Below are 15,615 nucleotides of genomic sequence, written 5' to 3' on the forward strand. Positions count from 1 at the left end.
AAGCCACCGCTACTCCTGTCGAAAATATGCACAAGAATGAGAATAGAAGTCCAAGGCCTGCCGATCCTGCAATCTGCTATAGACAGCATAAAGAAACCAAACAGCCGCAATCTCGCAATCCACCACATGGGCCGCATTCTTCCCTGTTCAAGATGTCTAGTGCACCGTTCCGATTTCGAACTCCGTTCAAGGCAGCTTCAGGCTCTCAAGTGCGATACGTGAACAGGGCAATGGTATCTGAGTAATCGTTCGCATTGTCGCTCCACTTCGCCAAGCTCATTCCGTCTTGCACGACCATATTTATCGTGCCGATGGTATTGAGACCGTACATCCAGAAATGGTCCGTGGAGCCCTCGACGCTAAACAACTCGCTCTGGCAGTCCTTAGTGCCGCCGTCAGTGGGCTTGTTGCTGCACTGCGTGCTGTAGTTGTTGAAGAACGAGTACAGCCCCGCTCCATAGACATAGATGTTCTTGGAGTTGAGCACACGGAGACCGAGGGCGTCGCAATTGCCGGGCAGGCAGTTGGCGTATGTCGGGTCGTTGATAGCCTGAGTTGTTGGGTACGGCGAGTTGTGGACGTCAGGTGCTGGCTGGTAGTATGGAGACTCGGTTTGGATGAAGCCGGCGAAGATCTCGTGGGCGTTGGCGAATTGATACTGGTGAAGTTAGTTGAATCCGGTTGAGCTTCGAGGTCTACTAACCTGGTACAGTGAATGATGCTCAACGGCGGTCCCCCAGAGCCACACTCCAGATGCCTCAACGAGTAATCCACGGCCAGTATAGACTGAAACCCGCGTGCTCTTGCTATCGTCGATGTCGTGGTCGGCAGTCCAAAACCAGCAGTTCTCGAGGTATGCACCGGTTCCGGATGTCGTGATGTGCATGGACATATACGCGGCCATACAGTTGCCAGAAACTGGAACTTGGATCGGGCACTGGGCAACCTGTTGGTTGGAGCCCTGGAAACCGCCGATACGAGTATGGACATCCCACATTCCCGAATCACGTGAAGCCGCGAGGTTCCATTCGATCAGGACCGCACCGGGAGCTGGCCCTTGAGTGCTGACGATCATGTCTTGCCACTCGATCCTACCGGATTCACCGGGGTTGCCAATCTTTACAACAGGTACGGGATTGGTGGCGCTACCCCATGGGCCTCCGCTCGCCAGGATCACGGGATAGGTCTCACCGACGATGCGGGACCCAGCTGGGACTTTGATCGTGTTGCTAACCTTGTAGACCCCATAGTTGAAGTAAAGAATCTTGCCCGCCGAAGCAGCGGCGTTAAGAGCGGCCTGAATCGCCTGAGTGTCGTCGGATACTCCGTCGCCTTTGGCGCCCGCGTCACGAATGCTCATTACCTGGGACACTGTCCACTCCCAGTAGTGAGGCTTGGACTTGATGTGGTACCGGCCGTTGCCGTCGAGGAGCGAGCCGGGTCGAGTGACTTGAGTAAAGGTTCCTTGCCATTCTGTTGGGCCTTGAGATGTGTACCTGTGGCCCTGTCCCCAAGCAGCAATAGTCGTAGTCCCGCCGGAGAGGACTGTGGCCATATTTGGTCCCCTGATGGCGGTTGGTACGTTGCTGAGTACAATATTCTCCAGAATTAGACTCCCGCCAGTAGCCGGAGACGCGTTGGGAGTCCAAGCTGTGTCGATGAAGGCCGGGCAGTTCGTGATCGTGCTATCAATAATGGTAACAGACCCTACACTCTGAGATGAGGTCCCTCCGTTGCTCATAGAGAATGCAGTGCCGCAGTTTGAGATGGTTAGACCTGAATAAAGCCAGCCCCAATTCCAAATTTGCGAGATACCGACGATAGCGTTCGAGATGGCAATGTTCCGCATGGTAAATTGCTGATTCCCTATGTTCATTCCATACAAACCGCCAGTGATGGTAAGATCACCGATGTAGCCACCAGATCCTAGGCAATACTGTTAGCTCATCTATGTTCCCAAAGACCTTCAGCTGAACCTCTCGAGTAGTTTAGAGACGCTTACCATCTTCGATAAAGAGTCCTTGATGAGTGGATGCACTCGAAGCAGTCATGATGATCTGGATATCTTGAAGACTAGTAGCTTGCCCAGTCGGCCAGTGGATACCAGTCGCACCAGTCGCAGGAGGAATAGCTGTCAAGTCGATCTTCAAGTGCCTAGCTGATCGCCAGAAGACACCCACCGATAACCATCCCTCATTCGCTCCCACATATTCATCACCGTCTATCACTCCAAACCCTTGGAAGTTTGACGTAGCCTTGAGGACGGGAAGCGAGTTTGGATTGCCGATGAGCTGAGTGTTGTAGTACATAACGATCGAGCCGGAAACCAGATAAGTACCAGCAGGGAAGTACAGGATCGCTGGAGTTATGGTCGAGGACTGGCAAGCGCCCGGTGCGCATCGACCCCCAGAAGCCATGGCCGTGTTGATGGCTACGGTGTCATCCGTAACGCCGTCACCTAGGCATGGTCAGTTGAGATCTTTTCGAAAGAGCTTGAAGTAAGCGTGAGAGTAGTTTTTACTCGATGGAGGCATTAATCAAACTTTGTAGTCAGGGCATGAGTTCCAAGGCTTACCTTTGGCGCCAAAGTCCTTTACATTGCGGAAGACTTGATATCCGGGGTCTGGGTTGAAAGGCGAACGGCCTTGACGAGGCATGTCCTTCAGCCAGTAGCCTGGGTCTGGAACGGCGATATTCATTACTGTCGCCGTTTCACTAGGGACGGCGGCGGCAGAGTCTGCGACATTGGTAGTAGGAAGGGCCTCGGCATAGAGGTAGTCTCGCAGTGCTAGTGGAACAGCTGCACCACTGACTAGTGCAGCCAGCGAGGCATATATGGACAAGAATACAGGCCGCATGTTGAGGAGGCGGCACTAGCAAGGCCAGAAAGATAGAAGTGAGAATAGAGTCTTGGGAAATGAGATGCTGGAGATTGAAGGAGGTGAGGTTATAAGCGGTTTGTGGGTGGGTATAATTTGGAAACGGGGAGGCGGAGGTCAGTGACGAGAGGTCGTCCTGATGACGGCTTCCGCATTTGGCAAAGCATGTCATTTCGAACACTCGACGGTCAGCAGGCAAAGCGGTGAATTGTTGCTGGCCAGGTGGCCTCGGTAGTGTGCATTCAACTACTATACATGCGTGTGCCCAAGCTGGGCGGTAGGCATCATTCTAATGTTTTGGTCTAGGCACTGCGAGACAGAAACCAAGGGCCTACAATATAGCACCGCGGCCGTGGAGAACTCACGATAGAGGCGGCGGAGTTTAGGATTTCCGAGATCGAGTTTGCATCCACCCCGCACCATGTACGACGGGGATCAATTCTGGGGTGCATACAACGGCCCGCTGGCGGCACCTGATGCAGCAAAATCGTCATGCAATCCCTGTCTCGGTCCGCGTGTCGTCGGCCTCGGACCTGGCGTCGCACTGCACCGTCCCACTGCTGTGTGGATGACCCTTGGGACGGCTCTTGTATGGCCCTCAGGTTTAAGCTTTAAATTAACGTCCACTCGGAGTCTCACCAAACCAACGTATCACTAGGACTGTCCTCGGCGCCCGGGTCTTGTGTTCAGATTAGGAAGACATCCTTCAACATTGCAGAAAACTGGATAGGTCTACCGTTTTGGCAAAGCACAAGCGAGTGCGGATGTCCGCATGGTCTTCAAAGAGATAGAAGGTCGCCAATATGGTGCCTCTTTGTGTATTAGTTATCACAGCTTAAGTACTAATTCCACCGCCTCTCTAGACAAAACCGTGACCTCATATAGATGGATGATAAGCGAATACATCTACGGTTACGGCTTAGAAAGGCACGGAATGGGCCAACCATTAGGGGCTTTCTTGTATCGTAGATTTTTGACCGAAAGTTCTGATGTAGAATGCTCTGAGATCTTTCGGCATGCAAAGGAAAGAAGGGACAGGGCATTATCTGTTATACCACCCCAATGTGCACACTGCCCGATCTCCACTGCTCACGTGAAATTCCACATCCTTCAAACAGGTTCACATTCGCCAACGCCAACGGTATGGGCAACGTGCCAACAAAATTCGGTAGATTTCTTGATCCATCAGGACATTCTATCGAGAATAACTCAGTCTAATTCGATATAGAGAAATCTAGGATATGTAATTTTTTGGAACGCGCTTCCGACGTCGTGCGACAAAAGAAAAATCTATCCAGAAAAAGAGGGAAACAGTATGTCTTCGATATATGAAAATAACGCTATGCAAATCCAAGGCCAACTCCAAGTCTATGGGTATTTTGTGGAACGCGCTTCCTACGTCGTAAAGGAAATAACTTGTCTAGGGAAGGATGGGCAGCATAAAAATCAAACAGAAAAGAAAAGGATATTAGTGAGGCGAAGAGCCGCAGAGTGATGTATAGATGGCCCCGACTGATGTTCGATACGTTTACTCCGCCTTCTTGCTCGCTTTAGTCCTCAGCTTCATCAGCAAATAAACCAGCGCGTAGCTCGAAATAGCGAAGATGACGCAAATAGCCGCGTCTCTCCAGCCATAGTAGTAATCAAGTAGGTTGACAGTGTAAAGGTAATCGCTGCCACTCCTATACTGGCAAACCTTGCATTGGGTAGTAGCATCCGCATTGACGAGGTTGTTCCGGCTGCCAGGACCATTCAACCAAGCGTCAAGGTACTGTGCGCACGTCTGACCGGAGGGGGGATCAAAGACAGCAAACTCAGACTCCTTGCATTTAATGTCCCAGCTGAAGTCGGTGAAAACAAGAAGTGAGCCCATCAGAAAGTTGAAAGGATTCAGGTAGTACATCCAATAACGCCAGAAGGGTTGGATCTGAGCGTATGGAACAAGTACACCACAGAAAGATACGAGGGTACCAATAAGGAGTGGGTTAACGAGGGACGCGAAAACGGCGTTTGGCGCATACGCAGCGACGAACTGACCGATCCCGGTGTAAATGAATTGGTAGATGAGCATGACGAAGAAAGTCGCACCAGCTTTTTCAGAGGCGACCGGGAGTCCAGCGGTGTAATAAAAGCAAAGGAAGTAGAGAACGGCGCAAATGACAAGGTACGGCAGTTCAGAGACGATGAGGCCGGTCACGAAAGAGATCCAAGAGTACATCTTGGACTTCTTCTCCCGCGTTTCGTAAATATCGCGGCGCTCGATGAAGAGAGGCTGGAGTTGTGCAATGACACCGGGTGCGACGAAGATGTAATTGAAGAGCGCGAAGAGGATCAATTGCTGCTCCGCTACGGAATTGCCGATCTGCCAGAAGGAGAATCCGATGAAGAGGGCGATGCCAACGTGTAAAGCGAGCTTGTTGTTGACGTAGTCGATATTGCGGAAAAGGCTGATGTTTGCCCGTTGAGTAACGATTTTGGTCTGCGTCCAGAGATCGGTCGCAAATTCGTGGCCATCGTTTTTGGTACCTGGCTCCTTGTTCGCGGCATCGGTGATGATGCTATCGAGGTCCTGGTGCATACGAGCTGCTTCAGGCGACTCAAGCCAGACTTTGTGCCAATCTGTTTCCGAATGGGCTCCGGTGACTACATCAATCATATGTTCCGCAGGGTTGGCAGCAGGCGGGCATGGCGCGTCGTAACGGCTAAAGTACTCTTTGATAGTATTCGCGTTGTCACCGATGTCGCCAAAGTAGACCGTCTTACCGCCTTTTGCAAGCAGGAGAAGCGTGTCGAACTGCGCGAACAGTTGGGCAGAGGGCTGGTGGATGGTGACAAGAACCGCTTGGCCAGCATCGGCGAGCTTCCTGAGGAAGCGGACCGTATTGAATGCTGCTTGACCGTCAAGGCCAGAGGTGGGCTCATCCAGGAAAATCAAGATGGAAGGCTTCGCAACCAATTCCACCCCAATGGTGACACGCTTGCGTTGCTCAACTGACAAGCCGCTTCCCAGTTTTCCGATGAGCGTATGTTCGAGGTCCTGCAGTTCTAGAAGGCTGATGATAGTATCGACATAAGCTAGCTTATCCACACGAGATGTTTCACGACTTTGACGGAGCAAAGCCGAGAACTCAAGGGCTTCCCGGACGGTGGCGTAAGGCTCGTGCACATCAAGCTGCTCGCAATACCCTGCGGATCGTTGAAAGGATACAGGAAGCGGGCGACCGTCGACGAAGATCTCGCCATGGATTGTGCCTTCAGTTTTTCGTTGGGCCAGAACATCCAGAAGCGTAGTCTTGCCTGCACCAGAGGAGCCCATGAGCGCACCAAGCATGCCTGGCTTGACATAGCCATGTACCTTATCGAGCAGAGTTCGATGGCCGGTTGGTGTGTTGACGACGTAGGAAAGATTCCTCCAGGTGAATACGGATGTGTTACGCATAAGATTCGTCCCAAGTTGGTCTTGAGATGCGGTAGCGTCATCGGTGCTATCAGTTGCATTCCTTCGAGGGGCTTTCTCTTGCACTTGTGTTTCCTCATCCGTAGGTATGGTAGGAAGTGCAACCTTCTTGCGATTTTCACGAGGGATAAGCAGAGCGCCAGAGGAGCCTGCAGTATCGTCCCAGCGCTGTGTGAAGAAGATAGTCAGACCCACGAAAAGCACCCACCAGGCAAACAGGATGCCGACATTGCGCCAGATGTGAGATGGCGAGTACGACAGACTGGCGAGATAATCTTCGCCGCTAACTTCAGTGGCACCTGGATGCGCGCCACCAATTCCAGCGCAAGCCTGGTGCGCAGAGTCCTGATACTGAGGTAGATAGTTCGGGATCAAGTTGCTGTAGACGCAGGGAATTGTCTGGCCTTTGAATTCGTTCGACATCAAAGCTTCGAAGCCGTACGAAAGCGGATCGATCCAGTATATCCAAACGAACCAAGGATGCATTGCGGGCTTGGCAATCTGATACCCAATGTAGACGATAAAAGCAGTGATGGAGAAGCCTGATACTTTGGATGCAGCGTCGAAGTTCGGAAAAGCCGCACCCACCATTCGAAAGAAGGCCGTCATGACAAACGTGGTCAGGTAAACCACGAACCAACATGTAAAGAACGCCGCTGCCGTGGCCTTCAAAGCAGTCATCCAGTAAAGTACAACGATGAAAGTGGAGACCTGGAAAAGCAGGATAGGAACATCTGCTGCTATCTGCCCAATGCAAAAGGCAGCCGGATTAAAGAAAGCAAACGCTTTGTGCTTGGAAAGGATGGGTCTTCCAGCAAAAGAGTCTGTGACCTCTGACATGGCCACTAATGCGTTGTACAGAAGAGCTAAAAAGAGAGCCCCCCCCTTGACGAACAGGCCGGCAGAATTAGCAGGAGCATTGTAGAACAGCGATCCTGCAATCAATGACTGGACTAACGTTGACCCCTGTTTGATGATGAAGGTTGCTTTGTCTCCCCAGAGGATCTGATACTGGCGTGCGACACAGGCCTTGACCTGGTCTTGGAATGAAACGGTCATGGGTGAAGACTTGGGAAGCTGGCGCGATTTATCGATTGTAACCGCTTCGCAAAATGCCTGCGTATTCAACTTGGCTTCTTGCGTTGTGTGGTAATCCAATTGGCGGTCCATTTTGGCCTTGATGGGCGACTGGTGGTATGCTTGTTCGAGCTCGATGTTGTTGCGGGGAAAGCGCGATTCGAAGCCGGGCTTGATCGCTCTTTCGCTGGGTACTGTGACGCCGGTGAGGAAATCGGCGACGTTAGCCCCGTCACCACAGACAAATCCTTGCGACTCCATGAAGGGGCGCGCCTCTTCGCGCGGACCGTAAAAGACTTGCTCACCGTCGTCGAGTACAAGAACTTTGTCAAACAGATCGTAGATACCATTGCCAGCTTGGTACAAGGTGACAATGGTGGCAATGCCCATGGCGTCTGTCATGCAACGTAATGCCCGGATATATTCCAAGGCTGTGGATGCATCCAATCCGCGGGTCGAGTTGTCCCAGCACATGACGTTGCCTCGCGTGCATAACGTTTCTATGATTGAGACTCGCTTGCGTTCTCCACCTGAGACACCTCGGACGAAAGCGTCGCCAACCTTGGTGTCTTCCGTATGTGATATTCCCATCGAATCCAGCAAAAACGATTTGAACTTCTGTCGGAAGGCTTCCCGACTTTCCGCGTCTCTCGGTAGCTCGTTAGGAATATTGAGACGCGTAGCGAAGTCCATGGTTTGCCCTACTGTGAGTGTAGGATAGAAAAGTTCTTCTTCTGTATTCACGACGATATACCCGCGATATTGTTCGGCCTGTTTGGCGTCGAGAGAACCAAAATAAACGTCGCCGCTGACCTTGGCATACCTGACACACGTATTAGCATACATATAACCTGAGAGGCCGTTGAACTTAATGTACCCTTTCCTTTTGTTCGCCAGCATCTTTAGTAAGGTGGTGCAGCCACTACCAGGCCGACCCAGAACAAGAAGCATCTCGCCTGGCTTCACGCAGCCGGAACTGGAATTCAATATCGTCTTCAAAGCCGGCTTGTGTCGTCCCTCTCTGACTTGCTGCGGTATGTTGAACTGGCTCAGAACGTTCTCATGCATCATCGCATCTGAAGGCACCACTTGGACTGTTAGATCCTTCCAGGTCACCCCCAAACTCCGACTCTGAGCCGGGTCATTGATCTGGATATCCTTTACGGTCGCTGTGAGTCTCCATTCTTCCACCTGAGTCTTAACCGATGCGTCTTCTCCACTGTCTTCCGCATCATCCCATTTTTCCGTGTTGTCTTCATGGTGGCTATGATGCGATTTGTGGGAGAAGGTCTCGGATATAGTGCGGAAAATTGCATCCCCCGCACCTGCTGGTAAGGCAGTGTTGAGCACTGAAATGCTCCGCCGTCGCTCCATGGCGGTACGTTGTGTGGAACGTAATCAGAGTGAAAGTCAAAGCGTGCGTAGATTGGGATCGTGTTACTAGAAAAGGAAGATCGAGAAAAGCAATGGAGGCAGAAGACACGGCAGGTTGACTTTAAAAGGCGTGAAGGGAGTAGTCGTTCCCATATAAGGGAGACGACCATGTGGAGAACGGTAATGGTACGTGGCTTCCAACTAATCAGATTCAGCGTACATCAGTGAATTAGCCATAGACCCTGTCAAGATGGCTTTTCGTAGATCCGTGCCGCTCCAGTGTTCCTCCGACCACTACCGATGAGACTCGTAACGTCGTCTACCACCATCCGAGAACCACCTACCACCGAGAATCACCTACCCCCGAGATTTAGCGCAGGATTTTGCAGGCAGATTTGGTCACGCTTAGAAAAAGCGGCCCGCCCCATCAAACCCTCCTCCAATTCTCGGATGTGGGCGATTCTCACTCAGAGGTGGACGACATCATCTTAGCAGAATGCTCATGAAGGCGACTGGTATTCCGGACCTATAATCTTGGCATGGGCAACGCGGACGGTCGGATCGGCCGTAAGCTCACCGTCCGAAGCCCACCGGTACTGCCGGCTGATCACTAGATCCGCCGTACCTACCTACAACGGGACATTCAATACCGTCACCGTCTGTTCTTAGAGCTCGTGCGTACCGTAGTAAAACGCTGGTACGGCAACTTCCAAAGGACTCAGTATAACTGCAGACATGCTGGCCACTCACGACTGATTGGAGACCAAACTTTTGCTCTGATTCGGAAAGGGTCTTTCCGTGCGCAATCGGCAACTGCTCTGCACGAGCAGACCCTGAGATAAGATTACAGGCGGAGGTAGAAATGATTTCCATCTTCGTCATCCAGACGTAGATGCGTGACAGCCATCCAAAAACCATGGCATATCGTCGCGAAAAGTCTCTACAACAGGATATACATCGTCTTTGCTCGTATTTGGCAACCCCATGTTGGTTTCTTAACGCTAATTGGGGTAACATTGCGACTGAGCAATCAAATGCATGCTCAAGGTCAGTGAACAATCGTCCGCCTAGATGTACAAACACCTCGCGGAAGGCGCGCGGCCTGCTGCTGGCTCCGCCTTATACGAACTGACTAATTCGAGATTTTGTCGGTGAAAGCTAAGTACCGAAGGCCGACGGTAATCATGATTCTGGTCGAGGTGGCCAGAATACAGGGCTCTGATCTCGGTTCTTCACCACTCGGGTGCCGATTCCTACATGAAGCGGTTCGCCGTAGTAAGCGCTGCCTTGCACATTAGCTCGAAAAGGATGACCTGTCAGGGCTCGAACGTAGCATGTGGAAATGGCTGTTATCCAAGGTAACGGGAATATAAGGCTGAGGAAGTCGGAGGTGCGGAGGCGCGAGGTGGATACGTCCACTTGGCCTTACCCGGTCCGACATATAACCGTGGCTTGGCGGCACGTGACTTCATTCATTTGTGGCTCGAAGGGGCTTCTGTATAGCCTCGGAGAAAATGGTATAGGATCTAACCTCCTACATCATCCTAGCAACATCTGAAGTGCTCCAGCATAACTTGAAAAACCGAAATGTGATGTCAAATTCCCAGTATTGCGATTCACACTCTGAAGTCCTCCAACAAGAGAATTTAGGACGCAATATAAAGTTCCCAGCATCGTAACTCGCACCTTCCCCCCTTCCTCCATCACCCACAGTCCAGTCTACCCCAAAACTCAAGACCAAATATCAACTTTCCAGCAATCTAATTCACACCAAATGATTCGTCCTCATCTCGCTCTCTATGATCCAACTTCTCCAGCGCCGTCTTATCCCTCGCCCTGAACCCGACCTTAAACGGCTTCGGCATCATCGTCAACGAGCTCGGATCCGCATTACACTTGAGAGCATCGAGCACCGGGCGATCCCTGGCATTTTGCGCAGGGACTACCTCAAACGCCACGATAATCCTCACCAAAAAGACGTAGAGCTCGCGGTTCGCGAGCTGCACGCCCGCGCACATGCGAGAGCCGGCGCCGTACGCGTAGTGCGGCGGCTTTTAGAGGCGCTGAGGTAGCGGTCTGGGTTGAACTTCTCGGGCTCTGAGAAGTGGGAGGGGTCGTAGTTTGCGGCGTAAGTGTTCTATGATTTGAAAGGTTAAGTAAACAAGAGAGCAACGGTTTGGGGGCCGTGGCTTACGTGTAGGAAAGCGGTGCCGGGGGGTATCATGGCGCCTTGATATTGGATAAGAGCGATGTTGACGCGCGGGAGGCTGATGGGGATGGTGGACCAGAAACGGAGGGTTTCTTTGGTCAGCGCTGTAATGTAGGCGACTTTCTCGCCCTCGAGACACTTCTTCCAGGCGTCGCCGTCGGCGTAAACCTTGATGATTTCCTCATAGGCGCGCTTTTGGATCTCTGCGCCGTGGTCGGAGGAGAGGTAGCCGATTGCCATGATTATATTTCCGGGGAGGGTATCGAGGCCGCCGGAGACCATAGGCATGCCAATAGACTTAATTTCAGGTGCGAGAAGTCAGTAAATGTGCCGGGTGGATTGAGTACAGGATGGCCTACTCTCATTACAGTCTGAATCTTTCATGACGCTACCGGCAACACAAGGCTTGTCAGTATCGACTGCCACCTTCTCCTTCAGTATATCGTGTAAGAAGCCAATATACTTTTGTCTCCGCAGCTTGCATGCGTTGGCTTCAATATTCTTCTTTGACCCCAGATGGAGAAGCGGAATGAAGTCCTGCCAATTGCTCGACGTCCCCCGAAACATCGTAAGCTTCTTTTCCACATCCGTGATCTCTCGGAGCAGTGCATCGTTGACACCTCTGCTGATTCTGTATCCGTAGCAGGTAGTGGGAGACATGTTGAGGGCCATTGGTTGAATGTAAGGCTTTATATCAAGGTCCCCGATACTGCTGTCATGAAGCTCTTTGAGGCTCTCCATAACCTCGAGGTCCACGAAAGGCATGTAGGAATGGACGCGTGGTTCACTAGAAGTAGTATCGAGTATTAGAATGAGATTGAAAGTTACTTTGGTATTAGTGAAACCAGCTTCACCTTCCCCGTAATGGATGTCCATCTCCAGAGGCTGCCAGAGCGAGAGTTGAGTAATGCAGCACTAGACAAAAGTATGGAGATAGAGACATAATCAGAAATTCGCTTACTGGCACTAGCGATTGCCTTCTTACGCTGCGTACAGGACTCATCCCATGGTGATGCGCCGACTGGAAACGATTCGGAGGAAGAAAAGCTCTTGCCATCATTGTTGATAACTTTGTAGAAAATGTGCAAAGTTAGACAGGATATCAAGGCCGATTGCTGTGTAATCCAGATTGATTTAACAGCCTCGAAGCTGTTTACATATACCACCCGCTGACCGACATCAGTCAAGTAACCCGGGACTGTGGTTGCTTCTTACCTTGCTGCCTAATCGTGCTTGGAAGACGGGTCCATACTTGTCAGCAAGTTTCTGGGCTGCAACGTGGTGACAAGTGCCCAATTGAATCAGGTTCCCAAATAGTGGAATACCAGGGATTTCTGGAAGGCCTCGAATCTTGGGTACGTCCGTCTGATTTAGGTATCGAATAACAAGATATACGAAGAAAGCTGCAAGAGCTACCAAAATTTGAGGAGATATACTGTTTGAAGCATGGATTTTGATAGTAATAGTTCGTATACAAACTTCTGGGTGGTGTGTAAGTCATGGATTACATTGGGGATTCTTAAACAAATGTCAACTGCAACAATATGGCGAAGCATTTTCGACGATAGGCCAGCGCACTCGCCAATCTCGATCCAAGTCTGGTCCTCCGATGAAATGGCGTTCGCAAATTTTTGGCAAAACTTGGTTCCAGGCAGGGGGTATGGACAGGCTCTTCCCCATTTTGACGCTCATCGCCGAACCAACACTATGTGGCGGCAACATCTGCTACTAGGTCGCCGGCAGGCACCGTTAGTTGGCTACCTGAGCGTACTTCCTGACCATTCACGACAACTGCGGTACGCGGAATATGAAAGCAAGTGCGGGTTGCGTAGATGTGGCCATGCGGCACAGCGAGTGGCATGAAGCGGCAGCGTCGTGATCAAGAAATACTCCGTAGCAAAAGCAATTATAGATAGTGAATGCCTCTTATCTCTGCAGCTCTTCTTCCTTGCTTGACGTAAAAGTGACTCGGAGTGAAATGATACTAGGCTGCAGGGGTTATTGCGGCATATCTTTTTGTCCTCGACGTCAATGAGGAAGCTGTGAAACGCCCCACGAGCATAGAGGCTTTCTTCACTGATAAACACAGCCCACAAACTGTCAGTGAAAATGGGTTGATAGTGACTCGGGCCGGCTTGCAGAATTGAGGACATCCACCGGGACTGACATGAGGAGAAACTTAACGCAACTGAGTCGGGCGTCATCTTTTAGTCTTTGAAAGATTGGAATGTGACCCGAATAAGTTATTTGACCCAATCAAGTGAATTCTAGGTAATGAAGCTTCGGTCTTACTGTCTTCTGCCAAACGGCTGACCCCCGTTAGGGGGCTTTCCAGAACAGATCTAGCAAAGTGCGCGTATTTCTAATGTCTATTGATAGGCGAGGCAGTTCGACGAAGCCGCTAGTCAAAGGTCAGAGGATAGCCCGTTCCCGTCCCCTAGCCTAAACTTACTATCGCTTATAACTTGCCCTTTGGCTGAACGAACAGAGCCTCCCCAGTCGCGTATACAACACCCATACCATCTTCTATAGTCCCAACAACCCATGCTTTCTTTCCCTCTTTCTTCTCAAACCTTGCGGTGGCCAAAACAACGCTCGGCGTTGGCACTGGCCTTTTATAGTTGACTTTGATATCTTGGGGTAATCAGTAGGTGTAGCGCCGTTTGCAACCGCACGAAATTTCTCACAAGCCGTGAACAAGCCTATAGTTGGCTCTCCTCTCTTCCAAATCGACGCTCTCTCCAGGTTGATCGTCAACAATACCCCCATGACTTCATCCATCATAGTCGCCACGAATCCGCCGTGGCACACATCCGGGTGCCCATTCACACCAGTTCCCAGGTCCATAATAGTGCGGACCGCCTGAATGGGCGGATCTGCATTTTCGTCCGGCTTCAGATGCAAGGAGAGAAGGTTCGTAATGGTTCGGTCCGTGTTGAGGGTCACGGCGAAGAAGGAGTCCTCGGTGCTGGTCTTTGGAGTCCGTGACGACGTCGCGCAGACGACCCAGTCGGGATCCCGTATGAGGTCTGCCGCCCATGGGATCCTGCTGAAACGAAGCTCCGAGGCGCTGGTCATGGCACTGGTCTTCGATTGATTGTTGGAAACATGATGGAATTAGATAAGGGCCTCGTGCTTCAAGTATGATGTCGAGTAAGGTTTTGCCGAGGTCTGAAGCGAACGTGCGAAGGAGTCTTTCAAAGAGGAGGTGACAAGCAACGCTGCTGGAGCCAGCTTGCTCTGCAGTTTCGATGAAGCATGAACCTCGATGAGAAGAGAGACTTGCCTTACTACTTTCCACAGACTTGCCACTGATGCATGCATAATTGGAGCTGTAGTTGCAAGCCCTTTAGATCATTGCCCGAGTCATGCACTAAGTTTCTTATCGATAAAGCTCATCCTAGTGTTTTTCATCCCACCTCACCTCATTCATCTCATATAACTGCATTTTGTATATTTCTCAACTTATAGCATTGTTAGACATATATTAAAATTACTAGATCATCACCATGGCAGACCTAGACCTCCAAGAAATCCACGACTACCTAATCTCCCTCGCCCGCGAAGCAGGCGAGATGATAACCTCCGCGCATCCCACAACCTCTGCATCCGGCACCAAGAAGAACTGTCAGTTCCTCGCCCTCCCACAAATCCCCAGCCAATAGACTCGCCATGTAACTCCCCTGCCCAGCCGCCGACCTCGTCACCGAAACCGACCGCGCCGTCGAAACCCTCGTCTCCACCTCCCTGCGCACCCGCTACCCGCACATCCTCTTCATGGGCGAGGAGACCTACGCGCCCGGCGACCTCCTCACCGCCGCGCCCACCTTCATCGTCGACCCCATCGACGGCACCACCAACTTCGTCCACCGCCTCCCCTACGCCTGCATCTCCCTCGGCCTCGCCGTCAACCTCGTCCCCGCCGTCGGCGTCGTCTACAACCCCTTCACGCAGACGCTGTACAGCGCCATCACCGGCCGCGGCGCGTTCCTGAATCGCACGACGCCACTGCCCCTCGCGTCGCCCACGCCGCTGGGCGCGCTGAGCAATTGCCTCGTGGCTGTGGAATGGGGCAGCGACCGCAGCGGCAACGACTACGACGTCAAGGTCGCGACGTTTGCGAAGCTCGCGGGGAGCAAGGAGATTGGCGGCGCCATGGTGCATAGTTTGCGCTCGCTGGGGTCTGCGGCGCTGAATATGTGCGCTGTGGCGAGCGGCGCGCTTGACGTGTACTGGGAGACAGGGTGCTGGGCGTGGGACGTGTGTGCTGGGTGGGTGATTTTGAAGGAGGCTGGGGGGTTAGTAGCGGATGGGAATCCGGGAGGGTGGAAGCCGAGGGTGGATGGGAGGCGCTATTTGTCTGTGAGAGGCGGGGAGGGGCAGAAGGAGCTTGTGGAAGAGTTTTGGGGAGTCATTCAGGGGAAATGTGAGGTTGGGCTTGAGACGTCGTGATATATAGAGTGTAGATAGCAATGCTGGGAACTTCATATTACATTCGTTTCTTAATAGTACGCTGGAGCACTTCAGACGTTGCTAAAATGGTGCAGCAAGCCGCGTGTGTGGATTAAAATTCTAGGAACTCGACATAACACTCTAAACTTTGATAATGCGCTGGAGGA

The 15,615-nt window shown here is 51.7% G+C and overlaps 6 protein-coding genes across 6 annotated transcripts; 2 read left to right on the forward strand and 4 right to left on the reverse strand.

Annotated features, from left to right (window-relative positions):
- Window positions 1-205: 205 nt before the first annotated feature.
- On the reverse strand, window positions 206-2,699 carry BDZ99DRAFT_436384 (pectin lyase-like protein; the record flags this gene model as incomplete). The annotated part of the gene is made up of 4 exons (XM_033717535.1): window positions 206-658; window positions 704-1,926; window positions 2,003-2,458; window positions 2,576-2,699. The coding sequence occupies 4 exons, from the start codon at window positions 2,697-2,699 to the stop codon at window positions 206-208; spliced, it is 2,256 nt and encodes a 751-aa protein (XP_033580809.1).
- Window positions 2,700-3,317: 618 nt separating this feature from the next.
- BDZ99DRAFT_226241 (uncharacterized protein) lies at window positions 3,318-4,257 on the forward strand. The gene is made up of 2 exons (XM_033713478.1): window positions 3,318-3,468; window positions 3,538-4,257. Exon 2 carries the CDS (start codon window positions 3,652-3,654, stop codon window positions 4,105-4,107), a length of 456 nt encoding a protein of 151 aa, XP_033580810.1. The 5' UTR covers window positions 3,318-3,468; window positions 3,538-3,651; the 3' UTR covers window positions 4,108-4,257.
- BDZ99DRAFT_553837 (ABC transporter) lies at window positions 4,258-8,787 on the reverse strand (the record flags this gene model as incomplete). Its single annotated transcript, XM_033727110.1, has 2 exons — window positions 4,258-8,236; window positions 8,291-8,787. 2 exons carry the CDS (start codon window positions 8,785-8,787, stop codon window positions 4,408-4,410), a joined length of 4,326 nt encoding a protein of 1,441 aa, XP_033580811.1. The 3' UTR covers window positions 4,258-4,407.
- A 1,765-nt stretch (window positions 8,788-10,552) lies between these two features.
- On the reverse strand, window positions 10,553-12,741 carry BDZ99DRAFT_553841 (cytochrome P450; the record flags this gene model as incomplete). The annotated part of the gene is made up of 7 exons (XM_033727111.1): window positions 12,476-12,741; window positions 12,212-12,408; window positions 11,958-12,165; window positions 11,384-11,823; window positions 10,982-11,293; window positions 10,630-10,838; window positions 10,553-10,598 (listed from the first exon to the last, which is right to left on the reverse strand). The coding sequence occupies exons 1-7, from the start codon at window positions 12,495-12,497 to the stop codon at window positions 10,553-10,555; spliced, it is 1,434 nt and encodes a 477-aa protein (XP_033580812.1). The 5' UTR covers window positions 12,498-12,741.
- Window positions 12,742-13,277: 536 nt separating this feature from the next.
- Window positions 13,278-14,312, reverse strand: BDZ99DRAFT_459602 (uncharacterized protein). Its single transcript, XM_033719197.1, has 2 exons — window positions 13,684-14,312; window positions 13,278-13,630 (listed from the first exon to the last, which is right to left on the reverse strand). The coding sequence occupies exons 1-2, from the start codon at window positions 14,072-14,074 to the stop codon at window positions 13,455-13,457; spliced, it is 567 nt and encodes a 188-aa protein (XP_033580813.1). The 5' UTR covers window positions 14,075-14,312; the 3' UTR covers window positions 13,278-13,454.
- A 121-nt stretch (window positions 14,313-14,433) lies between these two features.
- BDZ99DRAFT_459603 (inositol monophosphatase) lies at window positions 14,434-15,477 on the forward strand. The gene is made up of 2 exons (XM_033719198.1): window positions 14,434-14,623; window positions 14,688-15,477. The coding sequence occupies exons 1-2, from the start codon at window positions 14,506-14,508 to the stop codon at window positions 15,446-15,448; spliced, it is 879 nt and encodes a 292-aa protein (XP_033580814.1). The 5' UTR covers window positions 14,434-14,505; the 3' UTR covers window positions 15,449-15,477.
- The last annotated feature ends 138 nt before the right edge of the window (window positions 15,478-15,615 follow it).

Source organism: Mytilinidion resinicola (assembly GCF_010093595.1).
Source record: "Mytilinidion resinicola strain CBS 304.34 unplaced genomic scaffold BDZ99scaffold_4, whole genome shotgun sequence".
In the NCBI taxonomy this organism is placed as follows: Eukaryota; Fungi; Ascomycota; class Dothideomycetes; order Mytilinidiales; family Mytilinidiaceae; genus Mytilinidion; species Mytilinidion resinicola.